At 48.7% G+C, this 23,444-nt stretch overlaps 1 protein-coding gene across 3 annotated transcripts; it reads right to left on the bottom strand.

The window, feature by feature from the left end:
- Positions 1–73: 73 nt before the first annotated feature.
- On the bottom strand, positions 74–15,958 carry HOXB3 (homeobox B3). 3 transcript variants are annotated; one of them, XM_055789855.1, is made up of 4 exons: positions 15,244–15,958; positions 9,657–9,719; positions 3,494–4,047; positions 74–2,448 (listed from the first exon to the last, which is right to left on the bottom strand). In XM_055789855.1, the coding sequence occupies exons 3-4, from the start codon at positions 3,927–3,929 to the stop codon at positions 1,682–1,684; spliced, it is 1,203 nt and encodes a 400-aa protein (XP_055645830.1). In that variant the 5' UTR covers positions 3,930–4,047; positions 9,657–9,719; positions 15,244–15,958; the 3' UTR covers positions 74–1,681. The 3 variants fall into 3 exon arrangements, with proteins under 3 accessions (XP_055645830.1, XP_027641220.2, XP_055645831.1); XM_027785419.2 differs by lacking the exon at positions 15,244–15,958 and having other exon boundaries at positions 9,657–12,556; XM_055789856.1 differs by lacking the exon at positions 15,244–15,958 and having other exon boundaries at positions 74–2,445; positions 9,657–12,555.
- Positions 15,959–23,444: the final 7,486 nt, after the last annotated feature.

Genomic DNA, 23,444 nt, shown 5'->3' with positions numbered 1-23,444 from the left:
TCCTGCCTTCTCATCTCTATTTTTCCATACATGTCCTTCATTTTTTCCTCTAAATCCGATGGATAGGACAAGATAAAATTGATAACAGAAAGTTTATTCAAGAATTGTTCAACAGACAACCCTTAAGCAAGGAAATAAAATAACTACTATAAGAACAAAGAAAGATCTCCAAAGAGGAGGGGTGAGGTGGGAGGGAGGGATTCGCTATAGTTCTCCTAATTCAGGACTATACAATTACAGTCTGGTTCTGCTCTCATGCCTCCAGTAGAACTAATTACATTATTCATAAGTACGAAGGTAACATAAAACTACTGGTCTTTCTAAATTACAATAACTAAAATAAGCTTGTTGTACAATGACAAGGAAACACAATGTCCTTTATAACAAGTAAATACTAAAAAAGTACAATTTGATTCTTTTTTCCTCATATAAATACATAATATTGGGGATAAATAATACAAAAAAAGGAAAATATTTTAAACTGGCTATAACCAATAAATATATATGAATGTTCACCAGAACACACACCCATTGAAGGACGTCTCGACTGTCTTGGACGAAAGCCCTTCAAAGTTGTTTTTATACCCATTATATGTAAACTCTAAGTGCAACAAAGATGTCCAGACAAGAAAGCATTAGCAAATACTAGAGATCCATTCACTTCTGCTTCGATTGGAGGACATTCCATTTGTTCAAATATACCCTGTTTTCACATAAGGTCAAGAGAAGAGGAGGAAAGAAGCATAGGACTTCTAAGTCTTAAGATTGCTTTTCTGTTAATGAACCCTAAGAAAAATACCCCCAAACCCCGCAAAAAAAGCTCCAGCGCTGTCGAGTGGAGACTTCATGTCATCAGAGGCAAAGGTGGGAAAATATTCAGACCTGTCAACTATTTCTTCCTCTCTTTGGACTGCTGTTATTGTTGATGGGGGCATTCAGGCATTTCAAAACCTTTTTTCCCAAACCTTTTGCAATTCTTAGACCTCTTGTATTCTAATTTTTAAAATTATTATTACTTTTGAGAGGGGAGGCAGGGATCGGAGGGGAAGAGTGTGAATCCCACGTGTTGGCAGGTATGTATATTTGCAGTTTATGTGGGGACTGGCGTGAAGTAACTCAGCGAAAAAGGGTGCCCTTCCTTGGAAGGCTGGAAAGGAAAGCGAAGGTTCCTCTTGAGAAGGAGTTGGAGAGGGGGGTAGTTTTCTTGCGAATCTCTTTTGATTGCATATGTATACACCTGTGCATGTTTACGTAGACACAGAGACACCAACTGTAAAGACTTGGCTGGCTGACTATTCTCCTTTCCAGTGTCTGAGAACTATCAGTGATGGACTGTACTTAGTTTGGAAATTAAGGATGTCGCTGCTTAAAATCTGCTAAATTCCCACAAAACTACCCCACACCCATTTCAGAAGCATTTGTGTTGAAACACAGGAGGTATATCTCTTTGGAGAGAGAGAGCTGCTTTTGGCAGTAAATACTGAAATGGTTGGAAATTGTGCTTAATAAACCCCAGAAATAATAATAGCAAGCACAACAACCTGGTAGAAATTGCCTTGTCAAAGAAAGAAAGAAAAGAGGTCAACACAAATGTTCCTGAAGCCGATCCTGCCCTCTTCCCCTCTCCCATGCCCCATGGCGGGATCCCATCTGCTTTGCCTGAGCCTGTCCCTGCTCCCTATCACAGGTGGGTCAGCTTGGGCGCCTCTTGGATTCTGCCCTGAGAAGAAGCGTGGTGCGTGGAAAGGTCTGTGTAGGTGGGGTGGGTCTCGCATGGTCCGTGGTGCTGGCTCGGGGGCATCTGTGGAGGCCCATTGTAGTCCATGTTGGCAGCCTGGTGATGCGGCAGGTGATTGAGGCCATAAAGGGACGGGCCAGAGGTGGGCATAGAATCCACATAGTTACCTCCAACATAGACAGGGCTTCCCTGCATACTGGGAGTCCCGTAGGCCACCCCATTCCCTTGTAAGACGTGGGGGTCGTACTCAGGGGCCGTGTTGGTGTATTTCTGTTGGGAGGGGCAGCCTTTGATGGGGTTTTGGTAGTTAGTTGACATGGCATAGGCATTTTGGTGGGGTTTATTGAAGGAAGGCGGTGAGGGGGCATCATAGTTACTGCTCATGGTGTGCAAGGCGTTCATAAATCCGGCGGAGGATTGCATGGGCTGGGGTGGGCTGCCAGTGGGGGAAGGCCCTCCAGAGGAAGACCCCATGCCTTTCGACTTCTGATCTTTCTTATACTTCATCCTCCTGTTCTGGAACCAGATCTTGATCTGCCTCTCGCTGAGGTTCAGCAGGTTGGCCATCTCCACGCGCCGGGGCCTGCACAGGTAGCGGTTGAAGTGGAATTCCTTCTCCAGCTCCACCAGCTGAGCACTGGTGTAGGCTGTGCGGGCTCTCTTGGAGGCCGAGGAGCCTGGAGGGCTTTTCTCGCCGCTGCAGGTTTCTGCTGGCCGCGAAATGAAATAAAAGATAATTACTTACATGTAGAAATTGAATGCATCGTTTCTTAATAAATCCTGGAACAGGCACAAGAGTTCGACCCCCCCTTTCTCTCACCCCTTTGCATTAGCCTGCACTCCATAATCATGTCATTTATTAAGAGTTCTGTTCTCCAAAGCTGCCCCTGGTTTATGAAAATTTGATCATGTCATGTAGAAAAGGATTCCAGGAGCATTTATTTAGGAGTCGATTATTTCCAACAGATAATGTTGAGAAAATAATATTTGGCAGGGGGGCAGTCACTGCAAAGTCAATTAATACCAACACAGGTCAGTGTTAGGAGGCATGAATGCACACACACACACATCTTGTATGTGTCTTGTATTTGTGTAGCACAAATATTTGCATGTACATTGTTAAACACCAAATCGCATTTGCCACCTTTTTGTGATATAAACATGTCTATAACAGATAAATTGCATTAATGTAGTGAAGCATGTGCCACAAAATTTATATGGTATATTTGTCAAAACAGTGATATTTCCATACTGGTTTTTTCTCTTGAGTGTGCTAGAGATGTGCGTGTACACATGCAAGAATATGCATGTGTTTATGCATATGCTCTCTATATGCAGACATAGACTCAGAGCACCACGTTTACTGCTATGTCTGGAGGCAGGGAGGTGAGGAAAGAACAAGCACTCTGCTTTAGCATTGCTAGGTTCAGCAGTGGGTGTACATTTTCATGTACCTGCACAGTCGGACATCGGCTGTGTACAACCACCTGGTTGTATTTCCCTGTGGTGCTTTGGATATATTTAAAATAAACCAAGTGTGCACAGCCAGTGCTGCAGGATGGGCCAAGGCTCGCTCAGCCTGGCTGGGGCATGCGGCTGGCAGGCTTGGGTTCGTGCCTGGCACCAGGATCCTCACTAGATCCTTGCTGGATCCTCTCCCGCTCTCCCCTCCCTCCAAACAAGACCACTCTGGCCGGTGGCTTCATTACCTTGCTGTTTAGGAAAGTGGAGGGTTACAAAAGCAGAGCAGTGTACCTGTGCTAGGGGAGCTGTTTTTCTGTTTGGAGTTTTGCCTTGATTCTTTCATCCAGGGGAAAATCTGCTTGGTGAGACTGGCGTTTGCACTGAGGTTGGCTTTGCTGGGGGCCGTTTTACTGCTCCCCGACTGGTTATTGCTGTTGCTACTGGTGCTGTTGGTGGCAGGGTTTGGGGGCGGCGAGACGGGGGGAGGCGGGTGGTGCTCCTGGGGCAAACTTGGACGCATGCAGCTCCCATTCAGGTCTTTACTTTTTGCGTGCGGGGTTGTGTTGCCAAGAGACTGGAGGGAGCAGGCGGACCTCTGGTAGTCGTTCTCCATGTGAGAGGCCGGCTGGAAGGACTGCTGGGGTCCCTCGTAGCCGAACCCATTGGCACTCCCATAGGAGTAACCCCCAAAGAGCGTGGAGCTGTCGTAGTACGTTGTCTTCTGCATCTCTGGGACTCCCCAAAATGATTTTTCCGGCTACCAGGGTCTTGACACCCCTATGGCAGAACATTGGCACCCCAAGGCCACGTGACAGGCCGTTTCCAGCTGTCTATTGGAAGCTGACCTGAAAGGTTAGGAGAAAACACACAATAATAGTACCCGGCCTATGAATCCATCTTGGGGCCTGAAAGGCCCATGACATGAATAGGGTCCCGCAGAACAGGGCAAACAGATGCTTTGAGCAGATTTTGTCCTGTGTGCAGCCCAAGGAGGCTCAACAAATATTACAGTGCAAAAGCATTGAGCTGATTTTGGGAGATAGTTTTCCTGGTTGGTTGCTGGTTTGCACCCTTTTTTTTCCCTTAGTGGGTAGTGCCCAGGATGTATAACTACACACATGCTCTATATGTACATGTGGTTTCATCTGTATACATCTATTTACTTCTAGATTTATCTATATAGGTATATACACACACCCATGCATATACATATACTCCCATATAAATGTGTGTGTATGCATGTAGATGTGCGTCATGTGCACATACACACATCCATGTCCAGACAGCACACACATTAATGTAAATATAAGAATACAGAGTGGGCAATTGCTAGCTACAAGCACGAAAGGAATGAAAGTCTCGCTTTCTTACCCCTGACCTATTCAAATCAGCCATTCACAGACGTAAACCCAGCAAGATGCTATACCATCAGAAATTAAAAGTCTTGTTAAGTTTATTGTACGGCCTCTGTCCGCTATATTTGTTTTTAAACTGGAAATAGCAAATGATCAATATGTTTTATCCAGGTAACAGTGTCTAGACACAGTTGGCTTAATTTGCTGTTTACACAGGGACTCACAATCTCTTTGGAATTCCGTGCAAATGTTTTAAGCAGATTTAAGTAGGGGCATGAATTCAAGAATGTGCTTCCTCTGGCCTGTTTGTTGGTCTCTCTCCCTCTGATAGTACAGGTTGTATTTAGAAAACATACCCCTTCACTGCCTGCACGGCTTTGTACTCATCGGTCCTGAATCTGGAACTACCATTGGCAAGATGTGATTCCAAAACCAGTTTAATTGCTGTTGTTTTTTTCCTTGGAAAACAAACACGTCACCAGGCCATTTGCTCCTAACTTTCTACCCCTTTCATTTTTGATTGTTCCTGCCTCCTTGATCCAAGCTCAAAAAGTCTAAAAATCCAGTCCAAAGCCTCAAATTACAAAATGAAACCTTCCTCTTTTCTTTCTCTCTCTGAGCTTTTTATTTTTCTTTCTCTCTTTTTTCCTTTTCTCAAATCATAAACTTTCTCTACCACAGAGTAGAAACACCCTGAGAAATACGAAAACTATCATGACCTGAAAATAATCTGGTGTGTGAGGATCAATCAAGCAGCATACGTATTTTAAAAAGGCAGAGACTTCTCTCTGCAGCTCAGAGTTTGCAAAGAGCCACTGTGCATTTTGTTTTGAAATTGATATCCATTGCATATGTTGTATCTCTTGTATATTCAATTTTATCTAGGCTCTTTCATTCTCTAAAATAAAATAAAATAAACTCTGTGGAGATAAAGTCTAATGCGATATTTCTAAGTACCAGGCTTTAACAGAAGCCACAGCTCGACAATAAATAACATCCTTTTTTCCCTTCCCTGACTGCTGTGTTCTTATGTCATGTCATATGAAGCCTCTGTATACTCCTAACACAGCCTCAGACAACGTGTCCACGAAGGGACTGCTTCGCTTTTTTACACTGATTAAATCCTTTATGCATTCCCAAATCTGTATTGTATCTTCCACGGAGATGTATTATTGTCTACAGAGAGGATGATATCCTTGCTGGGAGTTACTCTCATTTGGTTTCCTCGCCATGATAAATATGTCTTATTAAAAAGTAGACTCCACTACCCGAGCTGAGAAGCTGTGAATTAATTAACAAACAGCAGCGCCTTTATTATGAATAGGTTTGCTGAAAATATCTACGAGGGCAGAGGTGGGAATTTCTCCAAGGCCTTCCTGTCTGGCATAGGTTTCTTTAAAAAAAAACAAACCAAAAACAAACCAAAAAACAAAAAAAAAAAAAACAAAAAAAAAAACCAACAAAAAACCCAAACCAGAACCGAGTGGAGAGGCTGAGCTAAAGCAGCTAAAAATAACAGCGATGATTTTTTTTTTTAATGTCCATAAAATAAATTTACAATCCCCTTCGCCCAAAAGCTTGCTCGCTTGTGGCTTCCACAGAAGATTTGCTTTGTACCTCATCTCTCAGCGCCTCACAAATGCTGCTCATTTATCTTCGCCAAGGACGGCCACAATCCTAATTATTTACTCCAAGGAATTGCTTAAAAAAAAAAAAAATCTCAGGCAGAATAATAAATATTCGATTATCTCCTGTTCCAATTAAACCCGGGCAGGATCCGCGGTGGCTGTTTCATCATGCTGCAAGTTTCACTTTGCGAGCAGTAACATTTAACCACAAACTCTTTGCCTGCAACTTTTGAGTGCAAGGATTTAGGGAGATTTTGGAAAAAAGATATTAAAAAAATAAAAATCGGGGGAAGGTGCGAGAGGAAAAGGAGGATGCTGGGGGGGGAAAATCAGGCACTCGAAGGAAAAAGATAAAAGAAAGGTAAGGGAGAGGTATTCTGCTGTAAAGCCATCCCCTCCATGTTGGAAATCCTAAATTCACAACCTGACTGTGTTTATGAAGAAGAGCAGCGCCTTTCCCCTCCCCCCCGCCCCCTCCGAAGGTATATTTCCCAGAGCCAGAGAAACCAGGCATAGCCCCGCTTTTAATTTAAATTATTATTAATAATAAATATTCTAAACATGCCCTTAACAATAGGTCGGCTGCTCAGAAAGCTCAAATCCCAGCGACTGCCTTGCGGTGGATATGCCTGCAAAATAGAGACACATTCCTAAAATTTCCCTTTTCCCTCCCCCACAACCGAGCTTCACCCCAACCAGAACTCCCCAGTTGTAAAGCAGGGGGGAAAAAAGGGCCCTGGATGAGGGCTGCAAAAGAGCCTCTGCGTGGAAGGAAGCTTAAAGCTTGTGAACTCTTCTTGAACCGAGATTGGAGTCATATGGTCATAAATCATTGGGACATATACTCCGCCATTCACAAAGTGATAGCCTATTTGAGTCCGGCTTACCTTAGTCTCTGACGAGCAAAGCACAGGCAGACATAATATATTTTCACATCCAGCATCCACGCAATCAATAAGCAAGGAATGACCCCCTTCCTTTAAAAACGTTAAAGGAATATACGAGAGAGAGGCAAAAAATCCAGCATATGCATGTATATATGTATAAAAAAAAAAGCCAAAACAGAGGGGGAGGGGGCTCAGCCAATGGAGCTTTCGGTTACGGCAGCTCAAATTGTCTCTCTGTCTCCGTTTGGGAAGAGAAAAGGAGGAAAAAAAAAAAAAATCAAGATGCTTTCCAGCTTCCAAGATGTGCAGAAAAGCTGAGGGCTTTGAATGGACAAACCCTGAGATTCTAGTTGCCCTATAGACTGGTACGCGCTGCTCACTGATAACAATGGCCTCTGCTTTACCACAGCAAAGGGGAAGAAGGGAAAGGAGAAGGGAAAAAAAAAAGAAAGAAAGAAAAGCTGAACACAACACACACACACACACACCACCACCACCCCCTTTTAACTATGCAATGCTTGGCTGGGATTAAAATAATAACGAAAAGAATCCAGGCTACGGGAGGGGGGGGGTGGGCGAGGGGGGGAATAAAGCAAAGGGGGTATTTAAAAATAAAGATTTGGTTTGGATTGCCGGGCAAAGCCAACGAGCCTCCCAAACAGCGTCACTAGTGAAAAATTATGCTAATTGCAGACGTGGTGGACAGAGGCCTAGGCAGAAAGATAGCAAAGCTTGCCTTTGATTCACGTGTTTAACAATTAGGTGTCAATTTATGCTAATAAACCGTTTCAACATAGTCATAGTCTCCCCCCCCTCCCCTCCGCGGCGGCGATCGCGGCTCTTTCAATAGCCGCTGCTCTTCCTCCCCCGGCCCTTGGGCTGCCTGTGGCTCCTCGCGGAGCCCCCTCCCCATATGAAACCCACTTTTCGGGGAAAGAGGGGGACACTGGGGCTTGGAAGCCTGCGGCCCCGGTGTTTGCAGGGGGGAGGAATCGCCTGTGTGGATGCAACTCCGCAGCCCCTCGTAACTTCGGCGTTAAGTTTGTGCGTCCCAATGTCTGGGGGTTCCGCTCGCCCCTCGGGGCGGGGGGCGGGGGGGGGCGTTCAAGGCGCAAATCACCCCGGGGGGAGACCAAGGCAGCGAGGTGTTGAACAATAAAGATTATTATTATTGCTATTATTAATAATGTCGTTATGGCTATGCAAGACGCTGCTGCTGTCGCCACGGGAGATTTATGCCTTTCCCCGCTCCCACACGGCTGCCGAAAGCAGAAACTGGCCAGGATGCGTTTTGGGAAAAGTCCGTGCGAGGAGGGGCTGGCGAGTGGGAGGAAGGCAGGGCAAGGAATTTAGGTGTCTGCACTTTTTTTTTTTTTTTTTAAGTGCTACTTTTGTTTCACATCGCAATTATCTTCTCTCCTTTAATTCTGGCGCTCACTCCTTTGGGTTAAGTGCTGACGGGGAGAATTAACGTTTAGCAAAGCAAGAAAAAGAGGAACCACAAAGGCTCTTTGGACTTCGCTGGGAAGGTATGACCCGTCGCGGGGGGTTGCATCGCTCCTTTTTTGGGGGGTTTTTTTGGGTTGTTTTTTTTTTTTTTTTGGTGTGTGTGCACCTTTAGGCTGATAACTCTGGAAAGAAAAGAAAGGTGTCTGAGTAAACATCGGACTCTTGAGAGGACTTACTCTGGGTTGGACAGCCAAGGTTTTCTAGGTGATGGATAAAGTCTTACCCCAAGGACTACGGTGTTTCCAGCTATTGTTCTGGCCGCAGCATTCAGATCCCAGATGTGAGAGTTTCGACCAGGGGACACCATTATTGCTATTTCCCCCCCCCCCCCCCCCCCCCCCTTTCATCGACTTTTTATGAACTGCTCCAGCATAAATCTTCTGCTACAAGATAGCGCCTATTTTGGAGCCCCGGCGTTGAAAATCCAGGGAAGGAAAGAGGAAAAAACCAGCAGTGGACTATTCTTTTAAAGACTTCCCTGTAAGTCTTTAGATTTCTGAATATGGATATCCACTGGCTGACTTGGAGTACCTAGGAGATCAGAAGTACCTGGGATTCTGCAAATAACTCCTCTGAAGAGCAAAATTTTGTTTTAACCTTAACTGGCAGCCGAAAAAAACCTCAAACTGTTAAGAAGGTCGTTGCACGTTTATATGTTGAGCTCGTGTAAGTAGTTTTTTTTAGGCTCCCTGTGTATTGCCATCTCTCTTTTGGTTGCAACTTATTTTTCTTTAAAATGTAACTCCCTCGCACTCGTCACGAAATCAGCAGCAAATGTTGCAATCTGACTGGATTTCCCTTCAAAGGGAGTACAGGAAATATCTTCCATTTAAAACACTCCCTCAAAGTTACGGCCATAAATCACAAAGTTTAAAGACAAGCCAGTAGCAAAATGAAAATACTCAGCTGAAATCCAGGGCAGCCGCGCTTATTCTGGGGTTGGTGGAGGGGAGGGAAAAAAAGAAAAGTCACGTTGGGTGACTTTAGAGAAGGAATGGCTTCCAAGCCTGATGCAGAGGGAGGTATGGAGACACACACGGACAGGGGACCAGGTAGGATATTCAGGAAAACTCACCAGTTCTCGGATGTCTGGTCCAGCAAATACGAGGCAGCGGTGGACTTTGAGAAAGGAGAAGAACTGGGTGGGCAAAAAGGAGAAAACAAAAACAATAAAAAGTATGAAACTTCGGTCAGAAAAGGGTGGACAAGGGAATGCATCAGAGAGAAATCTTTGGGTGGAAATGGGGAGAAGACAGGCTCTAATGAACAAAAGCCCCAGCATTTCCTCGGAGACTATCCCCATCCAAGTAACCACCGCATTTCCACGGGCTGCACCGGGCTCCATCCATGGATAACCCAATATTCCATCGGAGGCTGTGGCCACCGGGTTTATTTCTGTAAACCTGATGCGATCCCACGTCTCCCCGGTGTTTCCTTCCACCTTCCCTGGTGGAAAGCCCCCGGCGAGGGAAGCGCTACCCCGGTCTGGGCTTCGCGTTAGTGATGGGGACGGTTTGGCGTGAACGTGGGCGGTTTGTCCACGGCTGGTGGTGAACCCTGAATGTCCAATGTAAAATATATATATGTCGGGAAGGGTTTGCGTTAAATTCTGGTGGTAATTTCAGAGTTAAATGCCTTTAAGAGATTAAATACATGCAGTTAATTAGCTCTGTGTTCAACAACAGTATAACTGTAGGGAAAATAACGAGGCCGTTTTCCTGAAAGGCAGAAAAGCCTTAAGGATTCAGGATATAGCTTGTTCGTGTTTCTCCAGTGTGGTCGGAGGATCGCCACGAAGCGGGGGGAGGACGGAGATGCTTTATGGTATACGAGGACACCATTCACACAGCAGTGATTTGGTATCAGAATTAACGGTTTCGAGCCATAAACATTTTTAAAGCCACGCCAAGATTTATCACCGCAACTTTGGCACGAAGGACTCAGAAAGGGAGAAAGAAGGGGAGAGAGAAAAAGCAATCTCATTTAAAAATATTTTCGTTTTGGGAAACATTCAGTCGCTTTAATAATCCTGTTTCCGTTCTGTATGTTGATGTTATTAATCTCAAATAAAAATGTTCCCCTCACACCCCTACTCTGCTTGTGACAACATCCCCGAGTCCATAAATCACCGCGGATGCTTCGTGACCTTCTCTAGTCGGCGGCCTATAGCTGTATTTTTTATTAGTATTATTATTACATGCGCACACTTTAATACACAGCTTTGGCAATATTCCACTTACATCACAGCCTTCCCCGGTTGACTGGGGCTTTTCAGTTCCCTCTGTAGAGTACACACAGAGATTTGTAAAGCGAGAAGGGAAAAAAAAAAAAAGAAGAAGAAGAAGAAGAAGAAAGGCAAGCACCCTTTCTGCGCTGGGAAGGCAGTAAAGCCAAGCGGAGCCTCGGCAAGTTCCTCCCACGCCGCGCCGGGGAGGCCGGGGAGAAGTGGGCAGCCCGAGGGAGGTGGAGGAAAGAGGGAGAACCGCGTTTATTCGCAGTAGATGCAAGAGGGAGGAGGGGAAAAGAGAAACAAACAATCAAAAAGAAGCTGGCATAAATAACGGCCCCAGCAAGGAAGGCGAGGGGGGTGTTTGTTTTTCTTTGTTTTTAATTTATTCCCTCGCAGTACAGGCACAAGAGGGATAGAGCGAGGACCGTCGTCGTCGTCATCATCCCTCCCCCCCGCCCCGGTGTTCTTTGTTTTGATTTTGGAGGTTTTGCTTTATGTGGTTTGCATTAATTTCTTAGAGGTGGTGCCGGTCCAGCCCGGCCCCTGCTCGTCCCGCAGCCGTCGAGGGGCTCAGCCCCCGGACAGGGCGGGCAGCAGCGCAGCACCCACCGCCCCGTCCCGCGGGGCTGCTCACCGTCTTTTTTTTTGTCTAAAGGGAAGGGGTTTGGGTTTTCCTACTCCGCAAACAGGGAGCCCGAGGGAGAGGAGAGCTCCGAGGAGGAGGGGAGAGTTATGGAGGGTCCAGGACCTCCTGAAACCCCAAACAGAAGCCAGCCCGGATAAGAAATCAAAATGAAACTGAGTGACCAGTGGGTTTGCCTTGACAGATTAGACCTTTTTCTCCCACTGACCTTTGCTTAGAAGCGCAATAACTCACCAGGTTAATGATCAATCAGCGGAAGTGCTTTGGAATTGTCTCAAAAAAGGGGGAAAAAAACCCAAAACCCAAAACAAGAAACCCAAACTCAAAAGAAAAACAACAACCGGGCAGACACCCAACTCCCAGGCTCCTGCCGAGGATGGGTGCTGCTGGTCCCCGCAGCACCCCTCTCCCATGGGTCCGCCGTGGCCAAAAACTCCTCGCCCCAACGGGGGTTGGGGGGGAGGGGGCATGGGGGGTGAGAGGAGACGGCACTTTGTGATATCAGCGCGCTGCGAATAGCTATTTTGGGAGCAGCTCACCAGGGACGAGCTGGGAATCACCATCCCCACTTTTCTTCTCCCCCACCACCCCCCCTCCCCCTTGTTTCCAAATGCCAAAATAATGGCTTGAATTATGCACTCACGTGACTGGGACACGTCAAGCTTTTTACACATTTTGTACAGAACTGGTAAATGACCGGCTGCCCCCTCCAGTCCCACTAATTCCCCCATCAGCAAATTCCCCAAACTTCCCGGGCAGCCGGGCAGGGATGCCCCTCGCTCCCTCCCGCCGCAGCTGAGGCTGCCCCGGCCTTTGGGGCGTTCTGGGCTGCTTTTGCCTTTTTTTTTTTTTTTTTTCCCTTTCTTTTGCTTTTTCTTTTCCTTTTAATCTTTTAACCTGAAGGCGAAGGAGGCAAACAAATACTAAGGAAAGGCACGGCAACAGCCGCCGCTCCCAAAGCCTCAGCATCCAGACAAACGGCAAGGACGACGGAAACGGAGGGGGATATAACGGGGTTGGGGGACAGGAAAAACGGAGAGGGGCTTGTCTGCCTCCCCGGCGGCGGGGCAGCCCCCCCAGGCCCTGGGCACCGGCTCCTCGCCCCCCCCGCCCCGGGGCTGCTCCCGGGCTCCCACCGCTGGCTCAGGCACCGGGGACGCGGCTCCTACGCTCACGTCCAGGCTCCCCGCGTCTCCCCTTCTGAGCCCCCACCCTCCTCCTCCTTAAAGAAAAAAAAAAAAAAAAAAAAAAAGACAGGGATAAAAAGAGGATTCAGATCTTTTCTCCCACTGCCCTTCCTTCGCCTCCCGGGTGGACCAGGCACCCACACTACCGCCGTGGCCGTTTCTGTGAGAAAAGGAAGGAATTCGGTTATTTTTTTGCAGTGATACTCGCCTGAATCCGGGACCCGGCTGGTGCTGGAGAACGAGCTGGGCATGGGGGAGAAGGGACCTGGGAGAAGAAACAAGTTCCATTTTACCTGCTTCCTTCTGATAATTCATAAAGACAAACAAATTTTGGAGGAGGAAGGCTCGGGAGAGGGAGAAAGAAGTGTCAAGGAATTGTAATTCTCTGCTTTGGGATGCTTACACTGAACATTTATTGCCTGTAGGGAACCGTGCGGCTGCCACCGCGTCCTGCATCCTCCCCGCGCAGCGCATCTCTGCCCCCACCCCGCACACCCCGGGCCACTGCCCGTCCCCAAAATCCTGTTACTGCACGGGTGCTCGGTCTGCCATCCTCATCACCATATCAAAGGGCTCCCATCCATCCCGGGCTCTTAGGTAATTTTTAATTAGGCTGGAAAGCTTTGGGAACGGCAATGTTTAACGCAACAGAGAACGCGTAGATGGAAGCGGAGGTTTTAAATCCTATTTCTATTTTTAACACGGATGCCAGCAAGGCGGTGCTGGCGCTGGCCGAGCCGGGACGCCCTTCGCTGCAACACGCGTGATTCTGACAGAAATACCCCATCCTTACGCCCACCAAAGCCCTGGGCAGAGGGGCTAACCCACCTAGGGGAATAACCTAAGAAACCCCCCGAAAAAGCCTCATCTCCCCGTTCCTGGATTTACCCACCGCTGCGGTGCCACAAAGAGGAGCTGAGCTTTCAGATCCCCACCTCCACCCCAGGGATCAGATTCCCCACCATGGGGGGAAAAAAAAAAAAAAAAGTCGTTTTTTTGGGAGGGTGGGAGAAACAAAAACTGGAAGGGTGGAAAAATACACACATCCTCCCACAAAAATCTCCTGTCCAAAAGAGCGGAAGTGGGAGCACCATGACCATATAGATCTATACGGTTAAATTTCAGAAAGTGTCCATTAATATCAATTTACTTCAATGAAAACTTTGGTTCTTCATGAAGTTGATGATTTATGATAAAATCAATTAAATTACGGCCACTTAGGGCCTGCGGTTTCTTCTCAGATTTCATTCGCCAACAGATCAAGCGCTTGGTAAAAAAATTCAAGTTTAGCTGGAGGCGAGTTAAGATAATTCTGAAGCTGGGGAAATTTAATGCAAAGCAATTTTCAGAAAAGAAAAGAAACAAAACAACCCAGGCGCCTGTGTATCCGAGCTCCAGTTCTCCACCAGTATACCAGTTCGCCTCGGGAAATATTAGACACTGAGTCAAAACTTTTCCAGTTTCACAATCTATGAGGACATTTTTAGAACTGGCAGCTTGTCCCGGGGACTGAGTTATTATGTCGCTCTAAAGGGAAAGGAACTACAGGAGAATAGAGAGCGCAAATATATTTATATATTTAGAAAAACTTTCCAGGTTTAATTCGATTTCTCGGAGGCTTTTTTCCTCCATGCAAACGATTTTCCTGTCTCGCTTTTAAAATACACATCGGGCGTTCACGGGGGGAGGGGGAGGGTGGAGGGGAGAATTTTTTTTTTAGCCAGAAATGAATAGCACAACTCCATAGAAAATAACGCATCTGATATTCCCACGCGAAATCTCGCCCTCCCCGCCGTTTCCCTTTCAATCCCAGAAACTGCATTTGAGCGAAATGACCCATTTTCGAGGACATCCCCCTCCTGCCCGCCCCCCACCCCAAACAAATCTTGAACCTTTTAAAAAGCCTGATATTTTCAGGCTCGGACCCCCCCAATAGCCACCACTTTTATGCCAAAAGTTTAAGAGTCTCAGTCTTACCCATTTCGGTTAAATGCACTGGCCGGCTAAAAGGAAAATCAGCTCAACTAACCAGATGTTCCTTAGTCACATCTGGCCACTACACCCAGACCTGGGGAGGGAAAACCCGCTATGGACATACCCAGAGCTTGGGAAATCTTTTTTTTTCTTTTTTTTTCTTTTTTTTTTTTTAAGAAGCCCTTGTAATTAGGGTCTGCTTCAAGTAAACAAAAAACTTTGTAGGGTCATAAATCACCATCACATACATTCTTCAGTTTAACACCCCGCTTTTCCAATGGGCTTTTGTAGTTTCTTTTTCAAACAAGAGAGAGGTGCTAAACCTTTAACAAATGTGTCCCAGACAAACTTCGCGGGGAAACACGCACTTGGAAAGCAGCGGTTTGCGGCCGGTCCCGGTTATGGACTCTGCGAGATAATTTTTGCTCTTCTTCAGCTTCCCCCATCCTGCTCCCGAGGCATCAGTCTTAATCTGTTACCGGGAGAAAGCCAGCTATAGCTCACGGGGACCGGTGGAGAAGCCTGTCAAAGCTTTCGGAGCAATTAATTATATCTCACAGCGCTGGAGCTGAGAAGGTAGGAAAAGCAGAGCTGCATCATTCTTTTATTTATTTTTTTAACTTCTTACCTGCGATACTGTCCGACCCAGGACTTCAAGAAGAAGGAGCGAAGCCGGATCGGGGTGGTGCGAGTTCGCAACTGGAGCAGGCAAATTAAGGAGAAGAAACTACTTTATTGCACCCCGATGGATCTTGCTGACAGCTTTCCCGGACGGTTGGGATTAATTTTTTTTTCCCCCAAAGATGCTTTGATTTTTTTTGGACTCCCTTGATTCAAATGGAACTGACTTGAAGTGGAGAAAAATAGAAACTCTTCCAAAACAGCTTAAAGTATTGCAAGGATGCGGCCCCCTTTGCAGAGAGATACCCAGCGGAGGGGGATGAGATGGGAGGTGTCGGGAGGGGGGGCTGCGCACAAGTCCCCCTTTTTTTAAAAAAAAAAAAAGCCCCAAAAAAACTCCCCCACTCCCGACTCCTTGGTATCTATCTGGAAAGCTGTTTCTCTTTATAAAGACTTAAAATGTTGCAAGACGGTTATAATACTGAGTGACAAGGGGTGCTGGAGAGAAGAGAACCAAATGGATTCTGGTTTTTAGAGCCAGTAGGAATTGGCCAGCCTTCAATGTCAGGATTCAAAATTGATTCCATATGTCTCGTCCGGGGAAAGGGGAAAAAAACGAAGGAAAGAAGGAAAGAGAGAAAGAAAGGGGAGGAATAGAAGTTACGCAAAGCCCACCAGGTTCCTTACTTTCTTTCACCCCCCACCCTTCCCGGTAGCCCCGGATAAATACCCTGTCATTAAATCTCGCCCTTTTTCAGGGAATATTTTGGACCCTGGCGTTTGCAGCCCGGAGAGAGGTACCAGTAGCAGCAAGCCAGATCCTGGGGGTTATTTTTAGCCTCGGCTTTGCTGGAGCTGACCTCAGCGCTGGGAGAGGAAACATGGATCTGGATGCTGGTGAAAGGGCGAGGCGTGCCATGAGCCCCAAAAACCGGGAGGGAAGCCTGGGGGGGAACCCTCCCGGCCGAAAACAAGCCTGGGGAACTCTCCCCACCGAAAAAAAAGCCCCCCCAACCCCCCCTTCCCCAGCTGGGCAGCGGTGAGCGGCCGGAGCCCGGGAGGCAGGTGATGGGCACGGGACAGCGCTGGTACCCGTGCCCCCAGGACGGTGGGAGAAGGGCTCGGGGGGGCGGCCGGGCCCCCTCCCCGTACCCACCAGCCCAGAAGCTGCGGATTGCCATTCCCCATGGATTTCAGCGGGACATGCTCGGAGAGAATTTGACCCGAAGTTTTTCAGGCTTCTCTCCTGACCTCTAGATACCGCTGCCAATAAAGTGCTGATACATTTCGCATTGAGTCGGACATCAAAAGGAGACGAAACAGCAACGAGTGGGGATTTCTCCTGGCGCCCTCCCCTCGTAGCTGCGCTTTAAAAAAAAATAAAGGAGTCAAATCTCCACCATCGCCTCTGATTTATAGCCTTCCTTTTCGACTGGGAGGGTTACGCACAGGGAAGTGTTGAAATGTGGTTGTTGTCCTTTATTTCTTTCGCCTCCCCCTTCTACTCTCCCTCCTCCCCACCAAAAGAAAAAAAAAAAAAGGAAAAAAAGAAAACTTCAAAGAAAACCGTCACCGTTTCCAAATTTTTGCCTGTTTAACTAAAAAGTGACCGAGCTCTTCCCTTTGTATTGTCTGCCTGTGACTCGTCTTGGTCTCCCTTTTTAAATATGAAAATGAAGCAGCAGCATTGACATCGAATGCGCCCCCCGCCCCCCCGGCCCCTCGGGCCTCGGCGAGGCGGATTTGGGGTGATGCCGGGTTTGCTCTGGCCTGAGCAGCCGGGGGTGATGCTGTGGGCCGGGCAGGGCAAAGCCTGCCTGAAGCCCCCTTCCAGGGGAAAATAATAAAAAAAAAGGGGGGGGGGAACTGCTGCCACGTCCTGCCCGCCCTGCCGCTGCTCCGCTCCTCTCCGCGCCTCTCCTCGCCTCAGCCACAGGTCTCCGCGCTCCCCTCCTCATCGCTCCCCGTCTCCACGCCTTCCAGCTCTCGCCCTCCGCGATGCTTTGATCTTAAATAACTCTCTCCTACCGCCTGCAATAAATTATGAATTAAGGTGCTGTTGACTCGTATTTACAACGTTAATAGCTTCCTTTTTGGGAAAAGATAGGGAATGTCTGGCCGAGACGGGAAGGGAGGGAGATTTCTTTGGGGGTGAGATGTGATAAAAACGGATTCGCAGCGGTGATAGACCAGGAACTTCTGACGAGATGACAGGCAAGCAGAAAGGCTTATTGCACAGAAATTAATGTAATAACACTTGCTCGAGCTACTTGAAATTGCTTATTATCTCCTCTCGCCTCTTGAACGTTATTTCTGCCATTTGTAACTGTAAGGCACAATAGCTGGTTTCTCGAAAAACTCGGTTTCAACGAGTTAATAAAGAAATGCAGCTTAAAAATGGTAAGGAACTACTTGCTCGTCATTTTTAGCCGGTCTGGGAGAGCAGCGAAGCTGTTGGGCGGTGAGGTGGGAGAGGCTGTGGCGAGCCGCGGGGCTGCGCGCAGGATGCGCGGGGCAGGGGCTTCTGCTCCGGACTTTCCCTTCCCAGCCCTGGCCGAAACCAAGCCCTTTCCCTGGGGTCACCGCCGAGCGCGGAGAGGAGAGATTTGGGGTTTGGGGGGGATGGAGCTAACGCGACGGGGGGAGCAGAGCCCTGAGGATCTGGGGCAAAAACAAGGAGCGAGGCAGCGCTCGGGGCTGGGGGGATAACGGTGCCCTCCCGGCCCGGATCCTGCACGGAGGGACGTTCTGCATCACCCAAGGGCCCCTCCGTCCCAGCCCCTTCCCACAGCCCCCGGCCAGGGACCGGGATGGGGAGCGCTCTGCCTTTCACCGCCCGGCCCCGCTCCCAGCCTGAGTCTGGGGTCTCCTCCCTCGTCTAGGTGCTAGCGTGGGTCTGGGGTCCCCTCCTGGGTCTGGGTCCTTATCTTGGGTCTGCGGTCCCCTCTCTGGTCTGGGAACCCCTCCAAGGTTGGGGGCTCTCCTCCTGAGTTTTGGGGTCCTCTCTCTGATACGGGGTGCTCTCCTGGGTCTGGGTCTCTTCATGGAGGTGTGGAGCTATTAACCAGGATCTGAGCTTCTATTCTGGTCTCTTAACCGGGGTCTGAGGCTTATATCCAGGGTCATATTTCGGGTCCGGAGCCCCACCCCAGGGCCAGGGTCCCCCCCCGGGGCCGGGAAGGCAGAGCTCGGGGGTCGGGGCAGTGTCCCCAGCACGAGGGCTTGGCCAGAGCGACCCAGCAGCCCTCGGCCACCCCATCTCCTCCTGACATGTGATTATTAAAGGGCGACAATTGCACAAAGACGTCTGGACCGGGGATAAAGCTCCGGTATTGATTTAACGGGGACTGCCGCCCGGGGCGGGGGCTGCGGGGTGGCTCCCCGGCACCGAGCCCGCAGCCGCCCCCTGCCAAGGGCCAGTTTCTCACGCTCAACATCCTAAGCCGACAGAGAGGGGGAGGAAAAAAAGAAAAAAAAAAAAGGAACGCAACAAAATAAAACAAAATACCACTGAATAAAATAAAGTGGGGGAAAAAGAGGGCGAGGGGGTCTGCATCCGTTTGAATACGACGACTTAAATTAATACGGGGCTTGACAGAGAATGATGCTGTATTTCTGGCTCAGTCACCGTCCCTGGATCTCCCTTAATATTTAATGAAAGTCGCTGAGTTCCTCTAATTTTGCTACATAAAGGTTTACACTAGCAGACAGAGTTAAATATCCCCGCTCGGGCGGTGTGAGACTTGGCTGGCGAGCAGAGGGGAGGGAAGGGAAGAGAAGGGAAGGGAGGGGAAGGGAAGGGAGGGAAGGCAAGGCAAGGCAAGGCACGGGAAGAGGGAAAAGCGGTGAATTCTCATCCGAGAATCCGGTGCGAACATTTAATCTTTGCTCCTGTTGTCAGTTTTATTGACTCCTCGCATGTTGGAGATTGTAAAATATTTAAAAACGCGATCTCCCACTTCCTCCTTCCCTTTCAACACTCCCGGTTAGGACCAATTTGGTCCAGTTCGGAGACGGGAGGGAAGGGCAGTGCCTGTCTCCTGACCGCCCATCTTCCGCGGAGGATGCACTCCCCGCGCTGACAGGGGGGCAGGCAGCGGTGCCCCCGTTTGGGGCGCAGCTCGTCCCCCAAAGCTCCAGCTTCACTACCCTGGCCAGTGCCTCGAAAGAGGTTTCCCTGTTGGAGCTCAGCGACATTTCACACAGGAACCCCCGAAAAGCTCACAGCTGCCGGCCAGGTTCTGCTGGTATTTAAGCCCATTTTCAGCTCTATTTCTCCTCGGAGCTCTGCTATTCCCGAGGTGAATAACAGGCTCGAGATCCTAAATAGAAAGACATTCCTTGGAGCACCTTCATCAACTTTCATCCTAAGAACATTATCCCCTCTTTCCATCCATCACCATCACAACCTTAGCGAGATCCGGGCGCTAGAAAGCCACGCAAAGTTATCCTCCTGCTAGAAAAGCACAACGAATTACCCGCAGTGAGTTTATTCCCCTTTCTGTGGTTGTCAGTAGTTATGGGGACAGCCCGCCTCTGCTTGGGGTCCCTCGGCAGCGCCCCAGTTCCCCATTGTTCTGGTTTTGATGGGCAAACTCGCTTTGCTGCCTGGGACCAGCTCCCTGCCTCTCTCAGAGGCAGCTGGCTACCTTGCAACCTTCCTGCTGCAACCCCTCTCTCTCTTTTTGCGTTTTAAATCCAATTTTAGTGCCTGGTTTAAAAGGAGGCACCTCATTGCCTTGCTTTGCTAAAGCAACCTGTGCCTGTTCTCCAAAGAGGAGTCCTGCCGAGGGATGGGGAGAGGGAACTGGGGAGAAAATGGGTTATCGTTGATGAAGGGATGCTGCAACGCAGGACTCCGAGCTGTAATTTCTATATTAAGGTCGTGCTCTTTTACTAGGTGTATATGCCAATGAGGCGTTCCCGGTTTACCAAATTTATACAAATCTCTCCTTAATTGGTAATCACAGATGCTGTAATTTAAGACCCCCAGCTACAGAGCTTTCATATTAGCTGCTGATCTATTACTGTAAATCGTCTGAAATAATCAACTCCAGGGAGTGGGGTAGAGAGAGATCCTCGCTCTAAAATATCATCGCTTGCACATCATTTTCACTCGAGAAATGATTTATCTTGGACACCACTATAAACAACACAACTCTCTCACAAACACACACACAATGGCAGCCGCACTGCTGCTGACATGTTTATTGTAATAAATCAAGAAAGGGGGAAGAAAAAAAAAAGAGGTTGCGAGGAGAGAGAGGGAGAGGGAGAGAGAGGAATATTCCTAAAAATATCAATGAAATGCCTCGATGGGTATAAACACACATACCACCATGTGAAGAGAAATGGGAGGAAATGAAGACGGCTATTTGTCACATTTTACGACAATAACATTAATAACAAACAATAAATTTACATGGACATATAGACACGCTAGGAATTGGGAAGCCCCTGCTACTTACAATAATCCAGCCCTCGGCGTGGCTTCGTGGTTCCTGAGAATTGTTTTATTGCAGACTCCTCTCCCTCTCCCTCTCTCCTCCTCTCCCCCTCTTTCTCTCTCTCCCTCTCGCTCTTTCTCTCTTTTTTTTCCTCAGCTATAGGCTTGTTTTTTAAAGGACAGTTGAATTTCACGTCAGACACAAGGAGACCATGTCTGCGATTTTCCTGACGAATACATATCTATTCTGCAACCTCTGCATTAATTATTTAATGAATCACGTGATGGGGAAGGGGGAAGGGGGTCTCTCAGTTTCATACTCAAAGGACCACTGTGACCTTCCACCGGAACAGTATTTTTTTAAAGAAGTTTCGAACTGAACGAAGCTTTTCGAGGTGGACAGAGCCCCCCCCCTCCCCGGGCTGCTCGCTCGGCTGCCTGGCACGGCCGTGCCAGCGCGGGGTGAGGGTGCACAAGGGCACCCACCTTAGCCCCTTCTCTGGTAAAAGGCACGATTTTAGGTTTATTTCCCCATCCTCTGGCCTGCCTGGAGTTGGGAGCATTTAAACCCTTCTCCAAACCTTTCCTTGAGGTTGGCTTTGCTGGACCTTGGTTCAGCTAAGCCACATGGTGCTTTTTTTCTCTTTTTTTTTTTCTTCTCGCCACTGAGATTTTTATTACAGTCTTGCACTAAATAGAACAACTGTTTTGGAGACTAAATCAGCTAAGAAGGAAAACTCAAGGTTTTAAAAAGCTCAGCCCTCCCTTCGCCTCACTTCCAGGCCTTTTCTTCCTGCTGCTGTTATTGTTTGGCCAGCATTTATTACATTAATAATAATAATAATTAAAAAAAAAAGCCAAAAAAATCAAATTCTAACTCTGAAGAGAGCTGCCAAGTACAAGGATCCTGGAGGGAAAAAAAAAAAAAAAAAAAAAAAGGAAGGAAAAAAAAGAAAAGAGCAACAAAGGGAGCGGCTGGGAAGGCCGCGGAGCAGGCACAGGGCAGGAGCCGGGCGCGCTGCCCTGGCACAGCGCTGCCGGTACAGAGAGGGCAGCCAGCGCGGCCCCGCCGACCTCCACGGGCACGGGGAAAACGGTCATCCGGGGGCAGGCACCATGGAGAGCCTGAAAGCCTCAGGACCGTGTCCCAGAACCCCCAGGTATCGGGGGGGACACCCCAGGGCAGAGCCTCCCCCCATCCCCATCCCCAGCATCCCTACACCCGGCTACACCGGGAACCGAAATTCCACACACCCCTCCGCGGATAAAGCCTGGAGGGAACTCGTATGAAACGTAAAAATTAATTAAAATAGCTTAAAAGCGCTCCCCCCCCCCTTTAAGCTGAGCCTAGGGGGGTGGGGTGGGGTGGGTGGAGGTGCTGGGCTTCCCCCGGCCAGGAAGGAGAGAGCGGGGAAGCGCTTCGTTTTCAAAACCCCTCGATTATTCCTGAATCGATTTTATCGAGTGGACGTAGCTGTCGGAAAAGAGACAAGTTTGGTCAAGGTGTGGGAGGAAGCGGGGGGGGAAACCCGATTAAAAGGGGCTCCCGCCGCTGGGGGGGTCCCACGAGGGGAGGAAGCTTCGGGGGGGTGGGCTTTTATGGGAACTTCAGGTCAATTCAGAAGCCGCAACTTTCGCTTCACACAACCACTTCTTTTTTTTTTTTTTTTTTTTCTTTTTCTCTTGTCATAAACCGAAGTGTCCCTGTGAATGGAGCCGAGTAAATAAATTTTCAAAAGCGGAAAAAAAAACCAACCCGGAACTGAGCCATCCCAGGCAGTAAACGGGGCAGATACCCACGCCCCCCACCCCCCCATCGCCTCCACTGGAATTTTCGGGTTTGTTTCATGCTAAAGAAGCCCCCTTTTCGATTTATTTTTTTTTTTTTAAGCCCCCAGTTCAAAGGGTCGGAAACGCGGCCATAAACAGCAGCTTCGCCCTCCGAGGTGCCGTGATCAAAGCCGTTTTCTTTCTAAAGATAAAATGAACGTTTATATAGTGAGAAAGCGAGATTGATTTACGGATTTAAACACGCCGTTCTTATTGCGGATCATAAATCTGTCACCGGGGCTGAGAAACTCCCAAGCCGCTCGCCGAGCCCAGCCGCCTTTAAAGCGACCAGCGCTATACTGGGGGCAGCACGACCCCCCAGGCCCCCTATATCGGGCAGAGCCTCCCCATATCCAAGCACATATAGATGTATATATACATATTTATTTATTTATGCTTCCTCTATACCCCTTCTCTCTAGTAACTCCGTCTCAGGGGGGTGGGTTACGCGATTTTTCTCACACAAGGACCCTTTTTTGGTCCAATTTTGGGACCAAGAGGTAACAAAGGGGTTCAGCAGCCCGGCCGGGACCCATGCCTGGGGGTCTGGGGTGGGGGTGGGTCCCGGCTCGGGGATCCCGGGGATCCTCTGGCGCTGAGATCCCCCGCGCAGCTCCGCGCCGCTCCGCGCAGGCAGCTGGGCACAGAGAGGCTTTTGAGAGCGCCGTGGGCAGGGGCGAAGTGGGAGGAGGTGCGGGGGGAGGGCGAAGGGAGCGGAGGGGATGGAGAAGGACTCTCGGAAACAAAGGAATTTCTGAAAATAAGAGACGAGATGAGACGCAGGGCGAGGGGAGCGCCGGGCTGGAGGTTTGCGCCTTCGCTGAGGGCTTGCGGTTGGGTTTCCCCAAACTATTTTTGTAAAGCAAACAGCAGCCGGTCTGCTCCGCAAAGCCAACCCGCTGCAGACCCCCCCGCGCCCCCCTCCTTCTCTC

The sequence above is a fragment of the Falco peregrinus genome, chromosome 18 (genome assembly GCF_023634155.1).
Source record: "Falco peregrinus isolate bFalPer1 chromosome 18, bFalPer1.pri, whole genome shotgun sequence".
NCBI classification, from domain to species: Eukaryota; Metazoa; Chordata; class Aves; order Falconiformes; family Falconidae; genus Falco; species Falco peregrinus.
This window is presented reverse-complemented; position numbering and strand designations above follow the sequence as displayed.

Coding starts and splice junctions, on each gene's coding strand:
- HOXB3 (XM_055789855.1), bottom strand. CDS start 3,929: ATGCAGAAGACAACGTACTACGACAGCTCCACGCTCTTTGGGGGTTAC. Junction 2,449..3,493: donor AAACAGCTCCCCTAGCACAG/GTACACTGCTCT, acceptor TTTCGCGGCCAG/CAGAAACCTGCAGCGGCGAG.